Raw genomic sequence first — 27,645 nt, 5'->3', positions numbered from 1 at the left:
AAAAAAAAAAAAAAAGGTGGCACTGTGCCTGGAGTAAGGGACCACAGCAGTGACACAGAAGGTCCTTCCCTCGGAGAGCCCGACACATTGCTGGCCCAGGGTCCTTCTTAGCCTGACTTATTAGCACTGTTGTTCCTTTTCTCCTTGCCACATCCCTGACTTCTCTCAAAAGAGAAGAAATACCTTGTGAGTTTCTGCCATGTACCGGGCCGTCAGCCTGGGACAGGCATCATTTCTACTTTACCGAAAAAGAAACGTGCAGGAACCTGGCATGATCACACAGCTAGAGAGTAGCAGAGCCAGGGTGCAAATGCAGACCTTCCTGCCCGGGAATCTTAGGGTCCTCCAGTCACATCAAACTGCCCGGAATCATGCAGCTGTTCTTAACACAGAGTCCACATGAACCTTGTTTTCCTTGCAGACAAAAATCACAACCAGGTGCCAAATCCCCAAGGATAAAAACAGCTGTTCACCAAAGGTTCTGTTTTATGTTATTAATTCATTTAAAAGGAAATTTGGTTTCTAACCAGCACTATTGTCATATCCACACCCAAGAAGGGTGGTGGATCAAATACGCTGCTGGCCTATGTCTGCAGCCAGACCTGACTCCTGTCCCGGCGGCTCTCCCCACCCTTCAGACAAGTGTTTTTCTGAGGCTCAGGGAGGGACTCCAACCCCTCCCTCCATCATGAGTGGAGTTGGGGGGAAGCCTTTTCCACTTGTTTCCATTGTGACAAGAAGTCATTACAATGGGGAGGGCAGCTACTGGGAAATGAGAAGCAAGTAACAAATGCAAACTCAGAGCAGTCACAGATGAGAGAGGCGGCTGCTCAGGCTTCCGGGGCGAACATCAGTGCCGGCGAGCCTTACGCGGGGAGCCACCCGCCCCACGTCTTGGCCCCCATTGGGGGGCACCTGGACCACCCCCTACTACCTAACTCAGTTTTTTGAACCAAGGGAGGCACTGCAGCACCGAAGTGAGGACAATTCAATGAGATAGTACCATTATTATCACTGCCACATCCTAAATGTATTCAATAAGTAACATCAGGATGGGGCACTGTGCTGGGTCACAGGATATGGAGGGAAGAGCATCGGCATGATCCCCGCGTCCATGGAGTTTATAACCAAGAAGGCACAGACTGGAAAGAACTAATTATTCAAACTTTTAAAAGTCATGACATTTCAGCACAACGGTGAGAAGTGCTATGCATGGCAAGTGGGAGACAGTATTGTGAGCGTGAGGGGAACGTGCACAACTCCCAGTCTAGTGCTCCCAGCTGCTGGCTCCACCTCTGCGATGGGGGGGTGGGGGGACGCCACTGGGGAGGCTGTGAGCGGCACGGAGCAGCAGGCTTGGGCTGGCTGAGGCTGGGAGGTCTGCTGCTGGCCCCTGACACTGCCTGCCGCCTGGCCGGCAGAGTAGAAGTGTGCATCCGAGGAGCAGTGGGGAGCCTCAGAGGGTTCTAGGCAGGACAGGGTCAGACGGTGGCTTTGGAAAGATGTCTCTGGATACAGCAAGGAGCTTGGGAAGCAGGATGAAGTGTGAGGAGATGTGATCAGAGGAGAGGTGGCAGAGGCTCAGGCTAGGCTGGGGTAGTGGTCTGAGAAAACTGCCCAGCATGTGACCTGAGAGAGGGGTTTTAATGATGTCATCGAAACCGATCTCTTTACAAATAACTGCCTGCTGGCAACGAGCTTCCCTTCTCCTAGGGCCAAACGCTGTGATTCCAAGGAGCAGCAAAGACACACAGGGTTTGTCTGACATCCAACACTGACCTCGGCTTTCTGGAATGCCCGCTTCTTCAGAGCAGGCAACCCGGCATCCAGACAAAAGGCCAGAGGGTCAGGTTCCTGAACCCACAGGCAGTGTTTTCCTGCACTGCAACGTGTCATGTGGCCCAGAGGAAATGGTGTACTTCAGCAGGGAGTCTTCCATTCCTGCAGGCCAGCCCTTCGGCAGGCCAGCCCTTCAGCAAACCAACAGATGCTGGTTGAGTCATGTGCAGAGGCCTCAAGCCCTGAGGCAGGAAGGGTGAAGCCAAATCTCTCTAGAGTTAAGTGCCCCACAGGGATGCAAAAGCCCTCTGGAGAAAGCCTCTTTGCCCCAAAACATTCATGAATGCTGCTCCCTCCTTCATTCTAAGCCATCTGCCTTTCTCTCTAAGCCCCAGCTGCCCTCCGGGGGCACAGTGAGGACAGCAGAGGACTGCAAGCCCACCGAGACCAGCCCTTGCCTGCCTTCTGCTAACACTGAGCTCCTGGCCTGAGCCCTGAAGCCTGGTGGCAAGTGCTGGTGATACTCTAGTCCCTTACCTCAGGCAGCTCCTAGTCTAGGCGCTCAGCTGTCTTCTGGGGGAGCCCAGGCTACCTCCTGGCACCTCCATCCCCCCTCTGTGTTGCTGTCAGCACCCTTGCCTTTGGCTCTGGCCCACGGTCTCCTCCTCTCACTCTCCTGCTCTCATCTCGAGGGACGTCACTAAACTGGCTGGTGTGCCTTCTCACCCCTGGGTCACACCACACCCCCGCCTCCTCCAGGAGAGACCTTCATTGTCCTCCCACTACAGCTCCTGCCAAGCACAGTGTCCAGAGCCACCCCAACTCACAGACCCTGCACTCTGCCATCATTCTCCCTCGATGATCTCCTGGCCTCCAGCTCGTTCTCTGACTCCAACCCAAATCTGCGCTTTGCCCCCTGCTCGACCTCTGGTCCCTCAGTCCTTCTTGAGTCTTCCAGGCCGTCAGCCCTCTCCAGCCCTTCCGGCCTCCCTCCCCCAGGGTAAACATGACTGACGCCCCTGCTCTGCTTCCAGGCTCCCTGAGCCTCCTTCTGTCTTGGGAGCTACTCCCCCTGCCTCCTCCTCTGCCCACTGCCCTTCCTTCTGCTCCCTGAACGCACAGTCCACTCCCCTCTGTCCTGTTTCTTCTCGTCTCAGGCCTCACAGCAGCCTCATAACCAGCTTAATGCCAGGGCCCCCTCCTCTCCTGGGCTGCCCCCCCTGGCCTCACATACACTATTGCAAAGCTCCTAATCGGTCTCCTGAGTCCGGATGGTTCTGTCTCCAACAGCGAGAATAAACATGCTAAAACACAATCTGCCCATGTTATTCCCTTTCTGAAATACTTCAGTGGATCCCCGAGTCCAACAACGTAGAGCTCCGCCTCCTGCCCATCCCTCCCCCCAACTCTCCTTGACGTCTCTGCATCCCCCAAATACCTCCTGTCTACTGTATGTTCACATAGCTGTTCCTCCCTCTCACTGGATTGTGCCCACCCCTGTGACCCCTTCATCTGTGCCTCTCCAGCACGTAGCCCAGCAGACTGATGAATGAACGACTGAGTGAGCGAGTGAAGGTCAGTCACTACTGGGGACTCTGGCAGTGGGGATGGCAGCAAAAACTGGGAAAAACACAGGCACACAAAGAAGCTTTCCATGTCACTGAACTTGGTAGCACTAAGGCTCGTTTCCTTCATACTCAGGCCCACTAGACACCCATCCCCGAGCCTCTGGGACCCTGCATGCCCCCAGCTGTCAGTGGGCGAAAGGATGACACAACGACTTCTGGTAAGCCCTTATTATGCTCACATTCCTAGCAATGGCAACGCATCCCTGTGCGCCGAGGAGCACAGAACCGAGAGAGCAGCAAGCTCGCCTTTTCTTCTCCCCAGCCACCAGGCACCAAAAGTAGTGTTAAATCTCACTGAATATATTATCTGCCTTTTCAATGAGTTATTCACTCTGCCTGAAATGCCCTTCCTAACTCCTATCCCCTTCCCCAAACCACCCAAAAAATACAACCGCTTTCAGCCTTCAAGGCTCAGTGCCAATGTGCCAACTCCAAGGCAGAGCGACTCTCCCCAGCAATGTCCGCAGGGTCCTGGGGCACCACGGTGTGAGTCCTCATCTAGACCTCGGCTTCACGAAGGCCATCCGGGCACCAGGATGTGAACTTAGACCTCAAGGATTCCAGGAAGAAGGCTCTTACCCACTCCGCTATTCAAAGCACTGCATCCTCAGGGCCAGCAGCCCCCACACGGGCACGGCTGAATGTTCTGCTGAGCACAGCCCCGCGTCCGTAATGCACACAGCCTCTTCCAGCTGCGCACCAGAGACAGCAAACAGCCACAAGCCATCAGGAGCTGAGAGCCTGCAGGCACTTTACTAAGTTCTCACACACGCACTGTAAGGTTAAAACTGTGATTTCCCCCATTTTACACAAGAAAACAGAAGCATAAGGAGAATGAGTAACTTGTCCAAAGTCTGAGCTCCTCAGGGTGAGGCCAGGACTCAACCCCGGCTTTGTCAGATGAGTCCCTGCTCTCGAACACCATGTGGGTGAGTGGACCTGGCGGCCCAGTGTGGACAGAGCCCTGGGCTGAGGAACGCACAGACCGTGCTCATTGTCAGCACCTTCTAAGAATAGCAGATCCCCCCTTGACGCTGCTCCCCATCGACATCGAAACCAATGACAAAACCAGTTCTGACAGTTCCCCTGGCCTCTGAGAATCTGCTGGGCCTTCAGTTCCATGGGCTGGGAGTTTGGGCATAATGACGGAATTGGGCATAATGACAGACAGATGTGGGAGGGAATACTGGTGGGGACAAAATGCCACCCCACAAATGTACCACACAAGGCTGCCACCACCGGGACCCCTCAGAAAGACCTCCTTCACCCCAAGCCCTGGCAGCCGGGAATCCACCACGGTGGTGACGGGTTCTGGGCCACAGTGTAGAAGTCAAACCCAGCTGTGAGCCATTAGGCTGCGAGGTTGCATCTGCATTAACTTGCCAATGTTTGATAAAATTGGTCACTTAGTCAACGGGGAACAGGGCAGTTATGGTTCTTTATTTCCTAACTTCCATTTTCCTTGTTCCCTGCCAATCCTTAACTCACCGTCTGCCAAGCTTCCTTTAAGCCCTGGGACGATACTTTTGTGGTCACCCTTGCAGAAACAAGCAGAAGCCACAGTTCTACCCTCAGTTATCAACAGCATTTGGAAATTTGAATCTTCAAAGGCTGAGCTCACCAGGCAAAACCCTTGTTTTGGGGGAAGCGGTTGCACCACAAAACAGGCACCCTGGTAATAATGTTCCCTTAATTGGTACACCCCCCACCCTTGGCAATGGGCCTAAACACAGCCAGATAACATTCTGCTCCCGCACTTCTCCCATTCATTCCTTCTCCACTCATTCAACAAATATTGAGTATCCACGGTGTTCCAGGCACTGGAAGATCCAACAGGGTCTCTCGGGAGGCAGACTCCAGAACTGAGTGAGCATAACCCTCCTCTTCTGCCCGGATGCTTCCAAAAGCCTTCTGGGGAAGTCAAGAAGGGGTGCCCACGTAGGTATGGAAGTGGTACGAGGGAGGGAAGATAAGAAGAAAAGGTACTGAAGACAAAACTGCAAAAAATGTTAAACTGCAATCCGTAGTCTGCTGGTTAATATTAACACCAATACTATTATTTTTAAACTACTATGTATGTATGTGTATATATATACATATATATATGATGAGATAATACAAAAATGTAATTATTTAATGTTGTTAGAAACCCAAACTGTCAGTGTAAAAGAAATCATATGAAAATCAAGGGAATTAAGCTCACAACACTGTAATGTTAGATTTGAGTTGGAAAGATCAACATTATATCAGTCACATGTCAACAAGATAATGTGATATAACAAACAACCCTCAAATCTCAAAGGCTTACAACAGCAATATTTATTTCACACTCAGGGGTCGGTGGAAATGGCTGCAGTTCAGCCAATCTCCACTGGGCTCACTGGGGCGGGGCCAGGTTAGGCTAGAATTCGGGCTCTGGGTTCGGTTCAGGTCATCTATGACATCCTCACTTGGGGACTCAGGCTAAACAAGCAAGAGCTACCCATATATCACGGCGAGTGGAAGTTCCAAGAGGGCTGGTCATGCCTCTCACTCACCACGTGCATGCTGTCACTTATACCCAAGGCACAGGGCCAAGTCCAAAGTCAATACGATGAGAAACAGACACCACCCACAGAGAAGTCATGACAAGGATGAGGAGGGAAGGAAGAATGTGGAGAAAGAACACCACCTACCCTAATTATGAACTCATGACTTTTCCTTTTATTTTTTTATTACTTTTTTAAAGAGAGAGAGAGAGAGAGAGCACACAAACAGGCAGGGGCAGAGGGAGAGGGAGAGAGAATCCCAAGCAGGCTCCATGCTCAGCACACAGCCTGACACGGGGCTCGATCCCATGACCCCAAGATCATGATCCGAGCAGAAACCGAGTCAGACACTCAACCAGCTGAGCCACCCAAGTGCCCCATGACTTTTCCTTTGAAAAAATAAGTATTTCTTCACCCTGTCCACCAAAAGGGCCTAAAAGCAACTGCAACCTCCTCTCATGAGCATACTCTCACCCAGATTGTGGTTTCTGAATATTCATCTCCAGTAAAAGAAACCAGCACCCCAAAGACACACCCGATTCTAGGTCTTCAGCAGGAATTGTACAACATAACATTGATATAGCTCGTTGTGCCAAAGAGCAAGGAAGCCAACCAAACCAAGGGGATCGTGTTAAAAGGATACAGGTGGTGACACGAAAGGGCTCCCACTGGTTAAAGACGGCACAATTTACATATCAAAAAGAACAGTGACTACAACTCACTGAAACAGAGATTCCCAGCCCCTCTCTAACTCTATGGGATCAACATCTCCAAGGATGGAGCCCAGGCATCTGTATTTCTTTACAGATTCTGATGCATAGGCCGCACGGAAAAGCACCAGTCCACAGGCTTCCTGATCTTCTGCGAGTGCAGGTCACTTGCTCTCAGATGCTGGCCTCTGCTTCCTGGGAAGTCTTGTCAAACTTGTAACTGTCCTTATTCATGTCCCTCCAACTCTGGGGTGGTCCAGCCACAATGTGGCAGGCATCATCAAGAGGAAAAACTCTAGTTTTCTGTCTGCTAACAAGAATAACAACAGCAAAAAAGCTGGGGCAGCTCCCAGGATCCTCCTTTTAACCACAGTTTTGACAATGACAGTGAGGAACAAACTCTTCCATTTTTAGCTAACGTAGATCCAAGACATTCAAGTTTGGGGTTTCTCCAGATACCTCAAAGGAATTAGTTTTCAATCCTCACTCTGTATCAGAATCACCTGGTAACCTTCTACAAAATGGGGCTGACTGGGCTCCAGGCCCTGACCCAGAGATCCAGACCCAATGGTCAAGTGTGGAGTCCGGGCACCCCACGTTTCAGAGGCTGCCAGGTGATTCTGACGTGCAGCCACAATTACAACCACAGCTCCAAGCGAAAATCTTGAAGGTAAAACATCTCCACCTTAATGTCTTATCACAATTTGAATCAAGGTATATCTTGGATGAGGCACCTTCCAAACCTCAGTGCCCCGGGGAAAAGCCTTGGTATGCCCCTAGCTGTGCCTCTAAAGAACTCCCCACCATCTTCCCTCCTACAATGAGCCTGAGCAGCCACGCCAGCTTCCCTGGGCACATGCAGGTTCAGGATTCAGGGCTCACGGCCTCTCCCAGATGCTCAGGACAAAGAATAAAGATCCAAATGTCTAAACAGCTCCAGATCAAAGCTAAGCAGAGTACATGATCACAAAGAGCTGCAAGCTGAGAACTAAGGCAACCATCACACAAATACTCCCCTAAAAGTCTCCAAGAGGTAGAGAGTTGTTTTATTTTTTTTTAATTAGAAAGAATGGATAATTTCATGTTAGAAGATAACAATAAAAAACGGGAAGTCAGCCAATTCAAAAAATCAAACACAGCTCCGCTCCCCAAACCTCATGAACACAGCATGCGTGTGCACACACACAATACTACAAATCACTGCCACGCCTTCACACAAATGCTGAGCGCAGCTAGAAGTACTAGTTTCCTCCTAATTTGCAGTAGGTTAGATGCCAGCTCTCAGAAGGCCTGTATCCTTTGTCATCTGGTTTTGTATTAAAATATGCTGCTTTTCTCAAAGCCTTAACAGCTACCATACTGTAAGAGGAAGGGCTGCATGTCAAGAGAGTTCTGGAATTCACACCATGGTTGCAGCAGACACTTTCTGACGTATCTCCCCATGTACATCCCTCTTCTCTAAAATGTGCACCCCATTCACCAGACTGGGTCCCCTCAGCTGTGCTCGCTCATCTTGGCCACATACTCCTGGCCTAGGTCACGAAGCAGCATGAGTCAGCCAGGCTGGACTGAGAGCTGCTGGTCTCAGTCTGGAAGGTGGCCTAAAGGAGGATCATGTAAATTCGAGCCCTTCGGAGAGGCCAGGTTGGACCATGCGAACAGACAGGAAAGAAGGGAGGAGAGTGGAAGAGAGGAAAAAGCAGAGACAAGAGGCAGAGACCGCTCGCGTCTCGGCTGGCTCTCCAGCCACCTGAACTCCACGCTCATGGATTCCATAAAGTGTCCTTTTATCCCCATAATAAACTCCTCTTCTGCCTATCCAGCTACTTCAAAATGGATTTCTATTACTAGCCAACAAAAAAAGAACCCTGACTAAAACAACTCTAAAGCCTTGTTATCAACTACTAAACATTTCCAGGATATTTTTAAAGACCAAAACCAACTTTTTTCTCTCTATTGAATATGCTGTTTCTAAAAATGTACATATGCTCTTAATGTAAATATGTATATGTTTTGCTGTGGAAACTGGTTTCAAAATCAGAAACAAGGCAACCACCAGAATTTGGGATCAATAAAAAGAAAGCTCTCCAGGAAAATGTTCCCTCACATCCCGTTCTTGACAGGGACCATTCTCAACAGGAGGAGCCTGGGAAAAAAGAATCAGTGTGGGAAGGCCTGGCTCAGGTATGGAGGCCGCAGGCACCAACTGCCCCCAGCCCTGCCAGGGTGGGCCAGACACAGTGACAGTCTCTGCAGACCCCAAACACCGGGCACAAAGAATGAGCACCATCAAGAATGAGAAGCTCCTGGATGCACTCTTTAATAGGGGCTTAAATCACTAATGTGTTTATAGAGACTTCAAGAGAGAAACCAAGAGTCGCTCAGACATGGCTGACTAAATCATTTCCTCCCAGCCACAGTGTTTAGAACAATTTAAAGGACAAAGTACAGACCTCCGGCTGGATGGCTTTAAACACGGGTATGTCCATTAATGTGATCTGGCTCTGCAACAAAAGAGAATCAGTGTTAGAATATACTGGAAGTCAAAGGTAACTTTGAATCCATACAGAGTAATAACACATTCTCCCTTGAAATAAAAATCAAGAAAGAATGGAATAAAAAATTCCTAAAATGCCTCTCCCATCCCTTCCCCCTTCGTAAATCTTGACCCTACACCCTTCTTTCTTTAATGTGAGACAAACTCCCAATTTAAGAATTGATGATAGTCATTTGGAGGGTGGGACTAAGATTAAGGGGAACATTTCTAGTTTGGATATTTTTGTACTATTAGAGTTTTTGTTTCAAGCATGAATTACTTTTGTAATTTAAAAAAGCTGTAGACATAATATTAAAAATTAGAATGCTAAACAGAGACACTATCTATTACTCTAAATTTAAATTTTAAAAAAACTGTGGCTTATAGAAATTGTATATTTCTTCTGAAGTCTAAGTCTCCTCTAAATTATACGGTAGAGTGCTACTCGAGATGCATCCGTGGACCCGTGCTGGACCGCAAGCTATTTACTCCACCAGCCCACAAGGAGATAACTACAGAATTTGAGAGCAAGCATTTGGGAACTTTTATAACAAATTGCCACAATGTTTTTATTGTATTTTTTTTAAGTATCAGTCCTCAACAGATGGGAAATGAAAAACAACTGGCCCTTTACCACAGCTAGCTTGCAAAGCACTAATGTTGTAAACAAAGAAAACACACATCTAGTTAAAGGCTGCTCCCATTATTAGCTGCTCATCGGGTGACAATAAGAGAAAGCACCATTGCTGACAATCTTTGCAGGCCAAGGCATGCACTGAGCCGACTTTGCATGATCTGCCCATCTCTATATGTCACCTGGGATGCCAGGTGTCAGTTAATAGATACCTCTGTGATAGGCCAGGGAAAGGAGAGCCAAGGGCATTTGGATGCCTCCTAACTCAAGAAGACACCCTGCCCATAGGCACACATGTCAAAGGGGAGGATGTGATGTAGTGGAACTAACGGGGCCTCTGGAATCATCAGGGCTTGGGTGTGTGTCTGGATACCACCACTTAACAGTTAATATGCTCTTTGACACTTGGTTTAACCTCTCCCAGTCTCAGGTTCCACATCTAGGAAATGGTGACAATAATCCTTATCTTATATAGGATCCTTGGGAAAATTCAAGAGAAGAAGTGCAGAATGCCAGGCATCTGACAGGTGCTCTCTCGAGATATGCGTATGTGTGTATACATACATATATACATGCATATAGAGAGAGCACATCTATGCATGTGCATATAGAGAGAGAGAGACAGAGACAGAAAGACAGAGAGTATCTGTCAGGTGCCAGGCATTCTGCACCTCCTATCTTGAATTTTCACAAAGGTTATATATATATATATATATACTGTGGACCCTGAACAACATGGGGGTTAGGGATGCCAACCCTCCCTGGTCTAAAATCTGCATATCGGGGCGCCTGAGTGGCTCAGTCAGTTAAGCATCCGACTCTTGATTTCGGCTCAGGTCATGATCTCAGGGCTGTGACCATGCTTAGCAGGGAGTCTGCTTCTCTCTCTACCTCTCTCTCCCTCTGCTCCTTCCCCCACTCGTGCACTCTCACTCTCTCTCTAAATAAGTAAGTCTTTAAAAAGAAAAACCAAATCTGAACATAACTTTTAATTCCCCAAAAACTTAACTATTAACAGCCTACTGTTGACCAGAAGCCTTACTGATAACATCAATAGTTGATTAATACATTTTGTTTGTTAGATGAATTATAAACTATACTCTTACAAAAAGGTAATCTAGAGAAAAGCAAATGTTATTAAGAAAATCATAAGGAAGGGAAAACGCATTTACAGTACTGTGTTTATTAAAAAAAAAAAAAAACCTGCATGTAGGTGGACCCACACAGTTCAAACCTGTGTGCTCAAGCGTCAACTGTGTGCACATATGTGTTTATATATTTACACTTATATGTCACATATATGTGAAGTCACAAAGATGAGCTCATGTATTGGCATGTGAACTTACGGTTCCTGGCCAAAACATGAGCTAAGAAATAAGGAAACTGTTAATTTGTTTGAATATTCAAGCATCAAAGTTCCTCTTAAAGGAGGCTGTTACTTAAGTCAACAAATAGTCATGAAAAAGCCTCATGTCAAGAATACATTGGAAAGGGGCGCCTGGGTGGCTCAGTCGTTAAGCGTCTGCCTTTGGCTCAGGTCATGATCCCAGGGTCCTGGGATCGAGCCCCGCATCGGGCTCCCTGCTCAGCGGGAAGCCTGCTTCTCCCTCTCCCACTCCCCCTGCTTGTGTTCCCTCTCTCGCTGTGTCTTTCTCTGTCAAAAAATAAATAAAATCTTTAAAAAAAAAAATACATTGGAAAAATGGCAACACACACAGTATGTCAAGTGTAACCACAGTCCAGGGCTAAGGTGCAGAATTGTGGTTGCCTCTTGGCATAATTTAAAGGTGGTCCAAGACCACTGGATTCCTGAGAAGCATAGGATGCAGGCCAAAGCATACCATCCTCAGGGCTGAGCGGGAGAGGGAAATAAGCAGGTGGCTTCTGTGGAGAGCCTCTTTGTCCCCTCCAACGGGCCAGTGCTGCCTACGGAAGCTCAGCAGAGAGACAGCAAAGGCACCAAGAATAAAGAAACACTTGGGAACCAAGCCCTTCCACCTCTGGGTCTACCCACCAGTGGCAAGGGGGCAGTGGACGTCAGCACAAGGTGGATCTGGTCCTCGTAATCTGGGCATCGAGGGATGACTGAGGCCAGGAGGCCCGCAGGTCTATGTGTCTGGCCCAGAGCTATGTCCCAGGCAGTGCAAACACACTGGCATTTCTCCTGCCAGACCCATGGTGATTGCTAGCCAAGTCCCCTCACATTTGGATTAATTCTGCCATCCTGGGGAACAGAAAGGCCTTGTGAAAACAGGAGATTCACGCTGAAAGCGCAGTGGGCCTTTGAAATCTCTTCCGAGGCTCAAGTTAACTCCCTATCTGGGAGAACTAGCAGGATGTTTGCAATGTCATTTAGGACGAGAACCAAAAGTCTGCTAATGTGAAAATGAGAAAGCTTCCTCTCCATCCTGCCGTCACTTCTAGGGTTTGCTACTGAATTTCCAAATGATTTATTAAAATAGTGGCTTTACATTTCACATTTTTTTGGATGGTCCAAGTTTCGAGTATCCTAATCCCTACTCAGCCCCTAAGTCAGAAAACGTATTCAGGTGTTTTATTCAAAATAAACAACAACAGAGGTCTCCAAACTTAAAATAGACTGGCTGGTCCCAAACACACAATCTGAGGGTTTTCAGAAGATTCTCTCCCATTTCTATCCTCTCAATTCTCACCAAAAAAGACGCAGAGTGCAGAACAAGAATATGTCAATACATAGGTAAAATCATCAGATTATAAATTTCATGTCATTTTACTACAAAGCCAAACACACATGGAAAGGTTGCTGATGAGCAGTCCTTTCCAGGAAATGTGGGCACTCCAAAGCAGGCAGTTTTACCAGAAAGGGAGGGTGTGGGTAGGGGTGGGAGCTTGAGGGAAGTCAGGTCCTGTCCCCCTTCACTGTGGCTCTCAGCCTCAGGAGACCCTGCCTGCAGGGGAGAGGACCCGGCTTCCTGGCGAGAAAGGGCACTTCCTACGGGTGTGGTGCAGCCTCCATAGAAATAGGACTATCTTGTCTACAAGCAGCACTTGTCGTGATGAGCATGGGACAATGCATGCAAGTGTTAAATCTCTACATTGTACACCTGAAACTAACATCACCCTGTACGGTAACTAACTGGAATTTAAGTAAAAACAATGAACGAGTGAACGAACGAACGAAATCAGCAAACCCACCCCAGTGAGGCACACATGCCAGGACTGAGGCGCACACTCATGAACAAGTCTCTCAATGGCTTCTCCTTATCTTGGGAAATAGAGCCTTAACACAGGATGCCCAATGAAGCCAGTCACCCTGGCGATGCCTTCCTTAATCCTAACTTCTTCTCCCATCTCCTCCTTCTCCTAGTCCAGGGTCCCCTAAAAATCCAGGCTTTTTAGGGAAATGGCTAATCTCCACATATTACAAAACATTTCTGTTGAGGTGAATTCTTCAGAATGGAGAGACCTATAGAAGTACTTCACAATACGGCCCTAAAGAAAGAGGTGTTTCTATGTGAATAAATGAAAGCCACCTAGCCAAAAAGGAAACAAAAAATGTTTTCTGCCTATGTTGAAAGTAGTGTTCTCTAACACTGGTGACTAAATTCCCTCTTCCCAGCCACAACCTTATTTAAAGGCTCTCAAGCCCCAAATAAACAAACAAAAGAAGCTGCTGGCAAATCAGTGGCATATTTTATAACAGAAGATATCTTTAAATTTGCATTTAGATCACTCCACCAATACATGACCAGGAGGGCTCACGGAACAAAAGGCAATCAGCTCCAAAGATACACTCCTACTTCTACTCCAAGAGCCACAGGAACCATGTGTCTGGCAAATTTAGAATCATAGTCAAGGAAATGCAAATTAAACAGGAAGATGCCATTTGTCCTCCATCAGTGCCATCAGGAGCAACAGGACTAGAGATTGCTCTGTTCTTTTTGGGAAACAATCTGGCAGTAACCCATTAAAAAAGTTCTTTAACTGGATTTTTTTTAAAAGCCAAACTTATAAAAAGTTGCAAGAATAGTATGATGAATTCTATAACCTTTCACCTAGCTTCACTAATTAACATCTTGCCTCATTTGCTTTATCTCCATGTATATAATTATACATACACATTTTTTTTGGAACCACTCAAGAATAAGATGCAGATATCATGACTCTTCACCCCTAAATCCTTCAGCATGTTATTTCCCAAGAACAAGATTGTGCTCTTACATAATGATAAAATTATTACATTCAGAAAACTTATCATTGTTATAATAGTATCATCTAATATTACAGTCTGCGTTCAAAATTTGCTAAATATCCCAATACTGTTTTTTATAGCAATTTTTTCTTGATACAAGATCAGGCATCGCACTTAGATCTTATCTCCTAAAAAGTGAAATGAGCATACTGTTGACACAACAATCCCCACACCTACAGAAAGAAGAGCACTGGTACATAAGGAGAGTTTATATAGAGATCTACATTTAGATACAGATAGAAAAATACATGTTTACTGCACCATTATTTGCAGCAGGAAAAATCTGGAAACAACGTAAGAGACCATGAAAAGGGACTTATTGAAAAAAAAAAATTATGGTATATCCAGACTCTGGAATATTATGCAGCTATTAAAAATAGAGAATTAAAGGGGCTCTTGGGTGGCTCAGTCGATTAGGCGTCTGACTCTTGATTTCAGCTGAGGTCATGATCTCAGGGTCATGAGACTCTGAGTTGGGCTCCATGCTCAGTGGGGAGTCTGCTTGGAATTTTCTCTCCCTCTCCCTCTGCCCCTCCCCTGCTTGTGCATGCATACATTCTCTCTCTCTTTCTCTCTCTCTCTCTCAAATAAACCCTTAAAAATAGAGAATTAAATCTACATATATGGACCTAGAAAGATGTCCATGATCTACTGATAAAGTTCCAGCATTGCTTTTTACTTTGCTTTCAGCATACTGCAGAGTAGAAGGATGGAGATCTAGCTGTAGATCTCTGACATCAGCTGTAGCAACATTTTTCTAGATATGTCTTGTGAGGCAAGGGAAACAAAAGCAAAAATAAACTATTGGGACTATAACAAAATAAAAAGCTTCTGCAAAGCAAAAAAAAAAAAATCTACAAAACTAAGAGACAACTTACTGAATGAGAGAAGATATTTGCAAGTGGCATATTCAATAAAGGGTTAGTATCCAAAATATATAAAGAACTGATATAACTCAATACCAAAAAACCAAATAATGCAATTTAAAAATGGGCAGAAGACATAAGCAGACATTTCTCCAAAGAAGACATCCAGATGGTCAACAGACACATGAAAAGATGCTCAATATTCCTCATCAATAGGGAAATACAAATCAAAACCACAATGAGCTATCACCCCACACCTTTCAGAATGGCTAAAATCAAAAACACAAGAAATGACAAGTGTTGGCAAGGATATGGAGTAAAAGGAACTCTCTTGCTCTGTTGGTGGGAATGTAAACTCATTCAGCCACTGTGGAAGACAATGGAGGTTCCTCAAAAAATTAAAAATAGAACTACCCTACAATCCAGTAATTACACCACTGTGTATTTACCCAAAAAATATGAAAATACTAATTAGAAAGAATATGTTCACCCCTCTGTTTATAGCAGCATTATTTACAATAGCCAAATTAAAGAAATAGCCCAAGTGTCCATTGGATAAAGAACATGTAGTATAAATACACAAGGAATACTATTCAGCCATAACAAAGAATAAAATCTTGCCATTTGCAACAACATGGATGATCTAGAGGGTATAATGCTCAGCAAAATAAGTTAGAGAAAGACAAATACCAGGATTTCATTCATATATGGAATTTAAGAAACAAAACAAAGGAAAAAAAAGAGACAAAGCAAAAAACAGACTCTGAACTACAGAGAACAAACTGATGGTTACCAGAGGATAGTTGGTTGGGGGGATGGGAGGAACAGGTGAAGGGGATTAAAGAGTACACTTATCATGATGACCTTACTAAGCAATATATGGAACAGTTGAATCACTATATTATACACTTGAAACTAATATAACACTATATGTTAACCATACTGGAATTTTAAAAATTTTAATAATAAATTAATTAATTAAATAAAATTGCACATGTGATTCAGATTATATTCCTGTTGGAACAGTATTGGTCTAGAATGCCAGCCTTGGTTTTAAATCCCAGATAGACAGTGCCACTTACTCTCTGTGTGAAGAAGTAATTTTCCTCTTTAAGCACTGACTTGCTCATCAGTAAACTGGCAATAATAAATATACCTAATTTATCAGGCTGATGTGAGAAGTAAATTAGATAATGCATGTAAAGCACTTAGCATAAGACCTAGACATGGGGGACGTGTGGATGGCTTGGTCAGTTAAGCGTCTGCCTTCAGCTTAGGTCATGATCCCAGGGTCCTGGGATTGAGTCCCGCATTGGGCTTCTTGCTCAACAGGGAGCCTGCTTCTCTCTCTGCCTGCCACTCCCCCTGCTTGTGCTGGCTTTCTCTCTCTTTCTCTCTCTCTCTGACAAATAAATAAATAAAGTCTTAAAAAAAAACGGCAACAACAACCTAGACATGGCAGGTGTTCAAAAATGGGAGCTGCCCTTAATATGACCATCCAGCATTAGGTGAATAATCAGGAGATGAAGGTTTTAGACCTGGCTCTGCCCATACCTGGCTATATGATCCAGGCAAAAAAAAATTAATCTCTTAGATTCTTCACTTCTTTATTAGAAAAGCAGGAGCTAATAATCTGCTTCATCGGGTTATTCTGAAGACGGAATTCTTTCAGCCTACATGTATTCATTGAGTACCTAACTATGAGCGAGGCACCATTCTGGGCACTGGGGAAAAAGCAATGAACAAGTCAGATAAAGTTTCTGTCCTTAAAGAGTTTCTATTCCAGAGGAGATATATCACAAAAAAATATTATTATATAATGTAACGTTGGGTAGTAATAAGAAATATGAAGAAACTAGAGCAGGGTAAGGGAAAAGAGAGTGATGGAAAGATGCCACTTTAGCCCAAGGACAGAGACAGACATGTGGAGAAGAGCCAGCAGGAGTGAAGGCAGAGAAGCGCAGGGTGCTGCAGCAGGGGGATGCTGGGTGAGTCTGGGTTAGAAAAAGGGAGCCAAGGTATAGCTGGGGAGCACAGAGATGGGGGCAGACCATTGGCCAGACCACAGGGGGCCCTGGAGGCCTTGGGAGGAACGCAGGGTCTCATTCTCATACGAGGCAGCTGCCAGAGAGGTTCACACAAGTTTTTAACTGACCCATTGGCTACACTGAAGGAGGTGATGCCAGGCTCAGCATGGCACAAAATAAATGTGGGGGCCGGCAGTGGCAGAAGGCTGAGACACGGCCCAGTTAGCTCCCCCAGCACCCTGGAGGGCCCAAAACCTGTTACAGCAAAGGGGACAGGGAGGAAGTGGGCATGGCAGGAAACAGGTCAGTGGTGCTGCAAAGAGTTACAGCCCTGGGACAGTGCTTGCAATCTGGCTCCAGGTCACCCCAGAGGCAATATACTCCTCTACCCTCAAAGCACAAAAGGAAGAAACCAAGTCATGGCAAACCGAGAAGCCAACTCTGCGTCTCCACCACAAGGAAGAGCCCTCAGTCAGACCAGCAGAAACACACTGGTTAAAGAAAAGACAATTTTAAAAAAATGTATTATTACAAAATACTATTTTCTATCATAGAAAAGTCATTGTAAAAATGTAGAAATTAAACAAAAAGAAACAAAAAGAAGAAAAATGAAATTCCAATTAACTAGAATCCTACAACCAGAAGTTACAGTAAATAATGTTTGGCTATTTATATCCAGATAGTTATGAACCTGTAAACATCAAACCTAGACCTCTTCTTCTGCAAATATAAATATGTGTGCATTGCACGTGCTTTTTAAAAATGACACTGTTCTCTATTAATGGTGCTGCAACTTGCTCCTTTCACTTAATATTCGAATATAGTGTGCATGACTTCCAAGGGGGTTAATTCTAGATTGATGGCATCCTTTTTAATGCTGCTTAGTATTTCATAAAGAATATTATATCCCAGAGTCCCTACTGTTGGGCACATGGGTTGTTTCCAACCGGTGTTTGCTACCCCTCGTCGCACCCTGTTTCAGTGCCCAGACGCCCGCATCAGTTCCGTTACTTACAGCAAACTCCTCGGGACTCACTTTCAAGACATCGAAGACAACGGCATCGTAGCTCTTGCTGGCATAGTCGCAGCTCTGGCCCTCCAGAGAGTCTGAGCTGCTGCTGCCCTGTGGAGGACAGGGAGAGAGAGGCCGCCTGAGCAGTCGGGCTGACTGCAGACTCGCTGACTCCCACACCCAGCCCGAGGACGCAGGAGAGACAGCACCGTACAGTGAGAAAAGCTCCTACTGCTCGCTGCCTTACCCCGTTCCAGGCACCGGGCGAGGCACTTCACACACATGCTCTTGTTTAATTCTCGTAAGGACTGAGGACATGCTATTCTTATTCCCGCTTTACAGATAAGGAAGCAGAGGCAAGGCCACCTCCCCCAAGGTATCACAGCCAGGAAACCGAAGAACTAGGAGGTGAACCTAGTTTCGCGTCTACCTGACGCCAGACGTGTACCCTCGGTCACTACCCCCGACTGTATCCAACCCGCTGTGTAGCTGGTGGGGTAAAAAGATACAGCCCACGCCTCCTTCAGAGAGAACAGGACTTCACAACTTAGGAGGCCTAGGCAATCGTCTGTCCTGTTCTGTCTCTCAAACATTACCTGGTTTCACCTTTGTTTTTTTTTTTGTTGTTTTTCTTGAAGTCACTGCAGGAAATTCTTACACAAAATGTTAAACTGGCTTTCAAGACTTATTTCATGTATGGGCCATTTGGAATTCAAAGCCAGTTTGCTGATGAGGTGAGAGGTAACCAACTGGCTTCGGAGACGGGCGTGAAAGTTAAATTCAGAAGAGTCCCTTATTAAGGAGAACACCATGAGCCCTGCATGTACAGAAGGGGTCTCCCATAAAAAAGCAAGTTAAAACTCCCCAAATGGGGCCAGTTTTATGAAACCCAACACTGTGGGGATCCCAGAATGTTGAACATACCTTCTCTTTGACTTTATTTAATTTCATCAAATTCTACTTTGGGGAACCAATCAAGCTTACCACCCAAAAACTGTATCCTGTTCATAAATGGTTTTATTCGTCTCAACCCATGAAGAGGGATTTTGTGGTTTCCATTAACCTCAATATCTTGGACTGGGACTTAGAGAACATGCTTTTATTAATTCTTCTTTATTTCACTCTTTCCAAAATGGCTATATCTGGAAAAACTTTGCAATCTTACTGGAAATTAGGGTGTTTTTAGGCCAGCGAGGGAAACCAACAGTCAACAACTGAGAATGTGGGGTTAAAAGCAGGAGCGGAAACTCAAACCTGTAGATTTCAGTAGGCCTATGTCATTGAAAGGTTTTACGAATGAGGCTGCTCTACCCAAAACTAGATCTAAGACGATCTGAAGCAGCAGCACATCATGGTGGTTAAGAGCGCTGAAGTCATGGCCGGTGGAAATGCCAGCTCCACACAAGCTACTTCACCTGACCGTCTCAGCTCTCTGGAAACCGGCACCATTGACACCTCCTCCCCAGGGCTGGGGTACAGGTTACACACGATGAAGCTAACAGAGCAGCGGGCAGAATCCCCCTCCCTGGGAGACGCTGGTTCAAGGGGCAAGGGCAGGCTCGGCCATGGCTATTTTAGAAGTTCCCTGAACAATGGGACATTCTCCCCTGAGGAGAATCTGTGCCAAACTTTTGAGAAGTAACTAAGACGAATCCTGAATGCCTCTAAAATTGGCAGTCTGTTCTGCTCCTCAGTCTTATGCACAGACTCCAAGCAGGCGAATACCTGTAAGTCACTCTGCACTTCCACACCCACCTTCCAGAAAGCGACCGAGTCAGGTGACAAGGTGGTTTTCCTCAGTGTAGTGTCATCAGGGTTAAGAGCACTGGCTTGAGAGTCACAGGGGCCTGGCTGTGAATCCCCACCCACGGCCAACCAGCTGTGTGATTTGAGCCAATTTATTCACGTCTTCCTGCCTTAGTTTCCCCATCTATAAACGGGGGGTGAAGAAACAGTACATACCTGATCGGGCTACTGTGAGAATTAGTGGGATGACACCTGTGAAACATGCAAGGCCGGACAGACAGGATGCGCTGAATTATGGGGGTGGATGTGTGTGTGGTGTCATTCATCACCAAAATTTACTGAGTACTTCAATTATACATGTGTGCTCTCAACAACTACGTGAGTACTTACCATGTTCCAGATACATACACGTACGCACACACACACAGAATATGTACGTGTATATGTGTACATGTGTGCACATACACACAGAGAGGTCAGAAAAGACAGAAGTTTTACTGTGGATGAAGTGTAAATTGTAATGAAAACAGAAGTCTGATTCCTCCAGTTACCAAACAGTCCATTCCTGGGATTTCAGGTTTTATAACTTCCCTGTAACACCCCATTGCATCTGCCCCAGACACACATGCTCATACAAGAGGCCTTATTTAATCCAGTGTTGCCCCAAATACATTAGTGGTGGTGATGATGATGAGGCAGTGACTTCATTTAAACCCATATTGGCACTATCAGGGAATTTTAAAAGGTACTCACAAGTCTGTTTTCAGAAGCAGAGATCAAAATAAGGAATTTTTTAAAAGTTTACAAAATATCAATAGGTTCCTGTGAATTTCTAGCCGATCACACAGGATCATTTCAAAAGCCCAGCTCAACTGTGAGGGACTGAGCATTCCCTTGCCGGTGGTCACGGAGCCAGGCATTACACCTTCGGCAAGGTGGCATCCCTGGGCTGATGACACCCACTCCTCTTGCATGCCTCTGTCCCGTCACTGCACTTGGAAAACAAACCCACACCCCCCCAAGCCCCGGGCCAGGGGCCCTAGCCCAGGCCACTCTCCGACCACCAGTGCTTACAGCCATCTCCTACTGAGCAAGGTAAACAAGAACACAGGGCCAGTTGGAATCACTTCTGTCAGACTTCATTCTGGAATGTGTGACTTATTTATAATCAGCAGCAGCTTTTCTTGGGAAAGGTCTGATCCCATCTTGCCACCAAAATGGGATGTGGCACTTGCTACAACTGGACTGGGCAGGTGTTTGCTTTTCTTTGACGAGAACGACTGCAGAAAACCTATTGATCCTCAGGGCTGACTGCCTCCCAAATCTCACACCTGGTGTGGCCAAGGGCCTCAGGGGGGCTAAGAATGGTGGTATTCACGGAGCCTTGCTGCCTTGCTGTCCACAACTTAGCTGGGGCCTGGGTCCACTGAAAGGAGTCCCCCTACCCCCACCCACTGTCCCAATCCTCACAGCCCCTGTACCTGTGGAGTGGCGGAGGTGACCAACACGCTAGCCATCAGACCATTCCTCTTGTACATAGTCTCCGGGCCGCAGAGAGCTTCAGGGCAGCCTCCGTCGGTGACATAACCTGTCTGGAGAAGTCCTGCAAGGCAAGGGGGCTCATGAAAACCAGCTTCAAACTCAACTTAATCCCACCCTGGGGGTGGGGGGGAGGTGACGTTGTGCTACACTTGAAGAGAAAACCCCAGAGATGACCTTTATTATTTTTTTTAAGATTTTATCTATGTATTTGACAGAGAGAGAGAGAGCATGAGCAGGAGGAGGGGCAGAGGGAGAAGCAGACTCCCCGTGGAGCAGGGAGTCCGATGCGGGGCTCAATCCCAGGACCCTGGGATCATGACCTGAGCCGAAGGCAGACGCTTAGCTGACTGAGCCACCCAGGTGCCCTGTGACCTTTGTTTTAAATGAAAGCAGGCAAAGAAGACAAACAGATTCTACCCTGTCTCCCCATGCACTCGACTGCTTCATCAGTAACAAGGTGATAACGGCTAATACTGGCACAGTGCTCGCCAAGTGCCGTGCACTTGACGTACGTACATTAACTGACCCTCACAACAGCCTCAGGCAGGTCCTATTACACCCATATTACATGTGAGGTATCTGAGGCACAGAGACGTTAAGTAACTCATGCTTTAGTGCCTTCGTTCACATTGTCTCCTGATCCCATCATCATTCAAGGCCCTGCTCAAATGTCATTTCTTCTGAGGATCATCTGGACCACTCGAACCAGAACCAGATGCTCTCATGCCAATGTGTACATACCTCTAGCAGAGCATTTATCACATCACTGAACATCACAGAACTGTAGCCGCCACCTGCTTTTTAGCAGGAAAGTGACCAGGAGAGTAGGGAGGATGTAACAGGGCAAGGAAAGAAGGTAGAGGGCCCAGCAGGAAGCCAAGTGCAATTATCCAGGCCAGAGATGAAGGTCCTCCGCACTAAGTGAGGTTGTCACAGTGAAGTCAGACAGAAGGAGACAGACTGGGAGACAGCAGGGGCAGAAACTGTCTCCCCCAGACAGGGGAGAACAAGCTGAGCATGAATGGTGTCTGGCCCGAGGTGCCAGAAGGATGGTGTGTCCCTCCTCAAGGAAAGGAACAGAGGTGATGCAGCAGATTTGTGGAAGATGATGACGAACTTAATCTGGGATATATGCCGAATATATGCGGTGCCGGAGAGAAAATCCACCCTAGAGGGCAAGTCTCGCCCAAAGCCCACTGGGGAAGATGGTCTGGAGGAAGACGGAGAAGATCTCTGCCCTGCCTGTGACCCTGCTGGAGCCTCAGCCACAGGGTCCATGGAGCAGCGAGCCAGATAGGACGGAGTCAAACACCCAAGAAGGAATGTCAGAGCGCCGCAGGCTCCGGCCGCGCCGGGCTCCAAAGCCACGATGGCTGTTCCCTCACAACCGCTCCGCTGGCTTCCGTCAGCCGCGTCCCCGTCAGCGACAGCCTGTGAGCCGTCCACCTTCCCTCCTTTCTTCCCCCAGACACTGACAAGAACCAGTCTGAGCTATGAATGACATTTGGGGGCCAACTGGGGACAGCTGGATATGGACATTTTAGATAATATCGAATTACCCTTCATTTTCTGGGGCACGAGAGCAGCAGTAGGGAGATCAAGTAGGAGAAAGTCTACCTGGGTGACACGCGGGACAGAATTCAGCGCTAAAGTGAGTTTGCGACTTAGTTTCGAATCAATCCACGAAACACACTGAAGTCGAGATAAAGCAACTACAGCAAAATGCTAACAACTGACATCCACTGACAAGAGTTCACTGCACTAGTCTCTCAACTTTTCTGATTGTGCTACCATTTTCATAGTGGAAAAGAAAGAAAAGGGAAAAAAGCACAGGTCGGCTAAGTTTTTCCTCAGACGCCAAACTCCTCTTTCATGAGCAGGGAAAGGGGTTGGGTTGGAAGCACTCATTTGTTAATCATTTCTGTCCTCGGAGAAGCCATGCGGGCTGTTACCCAGGACCCTGAGCCCGTGGCTGCGGCAGGTTTGGAAGGCAGCTACACAAAAGATAGGAAGAGACCTTTAGCGAAAGAAGGCCTAGGAATGGCGAAGGGACATGCCCCAGGGAAAGGCAAATCAAAACCACAGTGAGCTACCACCTCACACCCGCTAGGACGGCCATAATGAAAAAGACAGTACCAAGTGTTGGCAAGGACGCGGAGAAATGGAGCCCTCGTACCTTGCTGGTAGGGAGGTGAAAGGTACAGCTCCTTTAGAAAATAGTTTGGTAGTTTCTTAAAAAGTTAAACATACACTTACCAAATGACCAGCAATTCTACTCCTAGGTAGCTACCTTAAAATAAATGAAAGCATATGTCTGCACAAAGACATGTACGTGAACTACTCATCAGAGCCAAAAGTCGGAAACAATCTAAACGCTCCTCAACTGCTGAATGGATCAACAATGTGATGTATCCACACAGTGGAATATTACTCAGCAATAAAGAAATGAAAACCATAACATGAATAAACCTCAAAAACATTATGCTTAAAGTGAAAGAGGTCAGACCCAAAAGACTGTGTTGTAGGGTGCCATTTTCATGAAATGTCCAAAAAAGGCAAATTCATAGAGACAGGAGCCCATCAGTGGTCGGCTGGGTGGGGAGGCAGGACTGTCTGCAAATGGGCACAAGGGATTTAGAACATTTCTGAGGTGACGGAAATGTTCTAAAACTGGATCATCGTGACAGTCTCACAGCTCCATAAAGTCGCCCGAAGTCACAGAATCGTACACTTGGGATGGGTGAATTTTACGGTATGCGAACTACGCTGCAATAAAAGTAGCCGCCACCAGCTTGGTTTCGTGGTGGTAACCTGAACGCCCATGTTTAAACTGCCCCCTTCCACATCCCTTTGAAATGATCCAAGAAATATTAAAATAACAAAAACAAACTACATTAGCACATGACAAGAGAGAAGGGTTATTAATAAGCAAAAAACTTTGAGGAATTTCCAGTGCAGAAGAGACAGGACCGCGAGGAGGGGAACCAGCCTCTGGAGCAAAGGGAAGGCCTCCCAGGCGTCAGATGGATGGGACCCTCCAACAGACACCCCATGAGAAACTTGGAGACTTCAAAGTGGGGAGTCCAGAAACTGAGGCTGAAAGTAAGGCCAGCTCAAGAGCTCAAAGCAGCAGCATGAGACTGGCTCAAGCTGAGGAGCTGTCTCAGACCAGACAAACCAGCTCATGTGGACTGGGAGTCAGGGCCAACCCAGCTAGGCTCTCAATGCCAGAAGCCACCAGCTTGTTGGATGGACCGTGTTCAGATCAGCTCAAGCCAGACTGAAGTGACCTGACCCAAGTCACCATGGCAGGAGGGCATGAGAGACAGCCAGCCTGATGCTCCCCATGGATCCAACTTGCTCCCATTCCAGGCTGACGTGGGCTTCACTCCTTTCAGGGTATGCCTGGCACTCTGCGGGTCTTCACCAAGGGGAGCCCCAACATGGAGCCCAATCTGCTCAGCCTGGCCCCAACCAAAGGCCTTGGCTCTCCCCAATTGCCTGACACCATAAATTCTCAAGTCACACAGCCTTTCAACACAGGTGCCACATTTTATTCTCACACTCTCTTCCATGACTAGTCATTGGCGTACTCCCTGCATCCTGTCTGAAGGACGCCACCAGCTCTGCCCATTTCTCCAGCATCATTGGGGGTTGTGCTTAGGTGCCCCTGTCCACACACCACCAGCAGCACACCCAGGGAACAGCAGCTGTGCAAAGCCGGGCTAGGTGCTACATTTCTAGCTCATTTCATCTTCACAACCCCATGCAGGGGAGACTCTTCTACTCCTGGAAACTGAGGCTCTGAGAGGTGATGTAACTGACTGCTAGTTGAGTGGTGGAGCTAGGGAGCTCAAATCCTGGTCTGTCGACACCAGTGCCTGGGTCCAGGCTTCCTCCAAAAGCCCACAAGGACCCAGCAAGAAAATGCATGTAGAACATTCCACCCAGGCCAGCCTCAGACCAAGCACTCAAAGTTACTAGTTACTATAAGTGTTAATCTAATCCTACAGTTCTATTCATTTATAGCTATTCTTTTTTCCTAAAATAATGAACAAAAAATTAACTGCGAGAAAGCCCAGCATCATGCTGTGAAACCATAGGCCTCCCGGGCAGGAAAGGGGTTCCCAGCTGTGGGCCCCAGGCATCCCGGGAGCACAGGCTGAGTCCAGGTGTCTAAGTGCAGGGCTCCTCCTCCAAGAGGCCTGATCTGCCCACCCACACCCCTCTGGCCCACCTAGAGACAAAGCACATCAGCCACAGTGTGTTACTCCTTATGCTTCCTATGGGGAGCCTGGGCTGGAAAGAAAGACAGAGCACTTGTTTGAGATCTGACTCCTGCATGTCTCACCATGGACACAAATAGCCTAACTTACGGGCAGTGACTCTCAGGTAAATGATATTTCACATGCTAAGAAACAACAGGACCAAGCAGAACAGAGTATCCTTTCCAGGGCCCAGAGAAACCCCCACTCATCCACCTTCAGTCCCTGAGGCCCAGCCAGGCCCCCAACTCCTCATTAGGGACCAGACTCTCATCAAGGGAGTCAGCCTGGCCCAGGCCCCTGAGAACTGCTTCCGCACCCCATGGGAGGGCTCCTGATGACAGCAGCCATGTCTCCCAGGCCAGACTGACTGGACCAGAGTGGCCACCTGATTCTCCTGGGAACTCAGGACCCTGAGACACCAGTCTCTGCTGATCAACCAACCTGAGGCACTGTGTCCTCGCTTCTAGGGGGTGGCCAGATCCTGCCTGGTGCGGGGAGAGTCAGCCAGAGTGTGAAGGGAGCAGATGAACGGAGAAGCTGAAGGCAGAGTCTGTGTCTGAAAGAAAAGGAGAGCAGTGGACCTGGCTCCCACCCCTGGGCTCTGTGGTAGATGCCTCTTTTTCAGTGGCAGGTAGTAGAGTGGCTTCCAAAAGACCTTGACTAGGGCTACTTCCTAAACACCGAGTTCATGCCAAGCCACCAGAAACCTGACCCCGAAAACACAGGGGGCTCATCTGAACGGGGAAATATATGCATCGTTCATTCACTCATCAAACCCCTACTTCATGCGGGAATCATTCTAGCTAGGAGTTCCTAACCATTTTTGTGCCTTGGACCCTTTTGGCAGCCTAGTGAAGCCTCTGGGTCCCTCCTCACAGAAATGTTTTTACATGCATAAAATAAAATTACACAGGAAACCAATTACATGGGATTACCCAGGAAACCAATTATATTAAAATACAGTTGTTAAATTATTTTTAAATACTTTATAACATAATAATGTATATTTCTTCATGTAAGGAATATATATATATTTATTATTGCATTAAATAACAAGATGTTGGTGGGTTTAATAACTAACATAATTTGAAAGTAGTTATGGGCACAGATATTCTAAGAGGCCATGATTGTTATGTGATATGAGAATACCTGTGATTTTATTGGCGACAAAGTCCCAAGTACTATTATTATTACTGTGATTCACTGTCTATATTAGGAACTGAGAGAAGTGATAAATTTCAGTTAGAAGTTGGTGAAAATAAAGATATCATATTTTTCCCATCAAAATTCAGTGACGCCTGGTCCAGAAGCCCTGTTCCAGGCACTGGGGATATGAGGCGAGCAGGCCCTGCTCCCGTGGAACTTACATTCCAGTACGGAAGTCAGAAAATACACACATGGATACAAAGAAGATAACTTCAGATACTGAAAAATATCTCAAAAAACTAAAATAGGGTGGAGGATGGTATTTGCCAGGTTGTCAAGGTAGGATGCTCTGAGGATGTGAAATTTGAACTGAAAGCTTAGGAAGGAGTCAGCCCATAAAAACCACAGTGTGCTCTTTGCAGAGGGCACAGCAAGTGTGAAGACTCTGAGATGCACATGAACTCAGCAGACTTGTGATAGAGGCAGATGGACCCGAGTGGGCAGAAGGCAATGGACGACAGACTGGGGCCAGAACACGAAGGGCCTTGCATGCATGGTGGGTGTGTGGGTTTCATCTGGAGTGCAGTGGGAACCCTCTGGTGTACTAGAGGGTGTTGAGTAGGGAAGTGACAGGATCTGTTCTTACTGTTTTTGAGGTCACTTTGGCTGCTGGACATAGAACTGGATGAAGAGAGACAAAGTCGGAGCCTTGGAGGCAGCAGGAGTAAGAGAGGACAATGGCATGGACTGCTGGCCACAGGAATGGGAGATGGATTTGGGAGGGGTTCTGGAGGGAAACAGACAAGACCTGGTGATGGACTGCATGTGAGGGGAGAGGAAACGAGGGGAACCAAGGATGACTTCTAAGCTTGGGGCTGTCACAAGTGGGCAACAGCCACATGTGGCCCAGCTGTTCATTCATTCACTCATCACCCACCCAGTGAACCCACTGGTGGGCCAGTTCTGGGCATCTAGAGTTAAAAATAACACAA

The 27,645-nt window shown here is 47.0% G+C and overlaps 1 protein-coding gene across 11 annotated transcripts in view; it reads right to left on the bottom strand.

The window, feature by feature from the left end:
• Window positions 1–27,645, bottom strand: part of RALGPS1 (Ral GEF with PH domain and SH3 binding motif 1) — a 315,256-nt gene that overhangs the window by 201,242 nt on the left and 86,369 nt on the right. For 10 of the 11 annotated variants that reach the window (XM_081803618.1, XM_081803617.1, XM_081803622.1 and 7 more), the window contains 3 exons: window positions 21,179–21,300; window positions 17,955–18,062; window positions 9,099–9,149 (listed from right to left, as the gene is read on the bottom strand). In XM_081803618.1, coding sequence (XP_081659744.1) covers window positions 9,099–9,149; window positions 17,955–18,062; window positions 21,179–21,235 — 216 coding nt within the window. In that variant the 5' untranslated portion in view covers window positions 21,236–21,300. The remainder of the gene's footprint in view (window positions 1–9,098; window positions 9,150–17,954; window positions 18,063–21,178; window positions 21,301–27,645) is intronic. The other variant, XM_081803621.1, reaches the window with a different exon arrangement.

This window comes from Leptonychotes weddellii, chromosome 14 (assembly GCF_054177405.1).
Source record: "Leptonychotes weddellii isolate Sample4059 chromosome 14, ASM5417740v2, whole genome shotgun sequence".
NCBI classification, from domain to species: domain Eukaryota; kingdom Metazoa; phylum Chordata; class Mammalia; order Carnivora; family Phocidae; genus Leptonychotes; species Leptonychotes weddellii.
The sequence above is the reverse complement of the archived record's forward strand: the minus strand, read 5'-3'. Positions and strand labels throughout refer to the sequence as shown.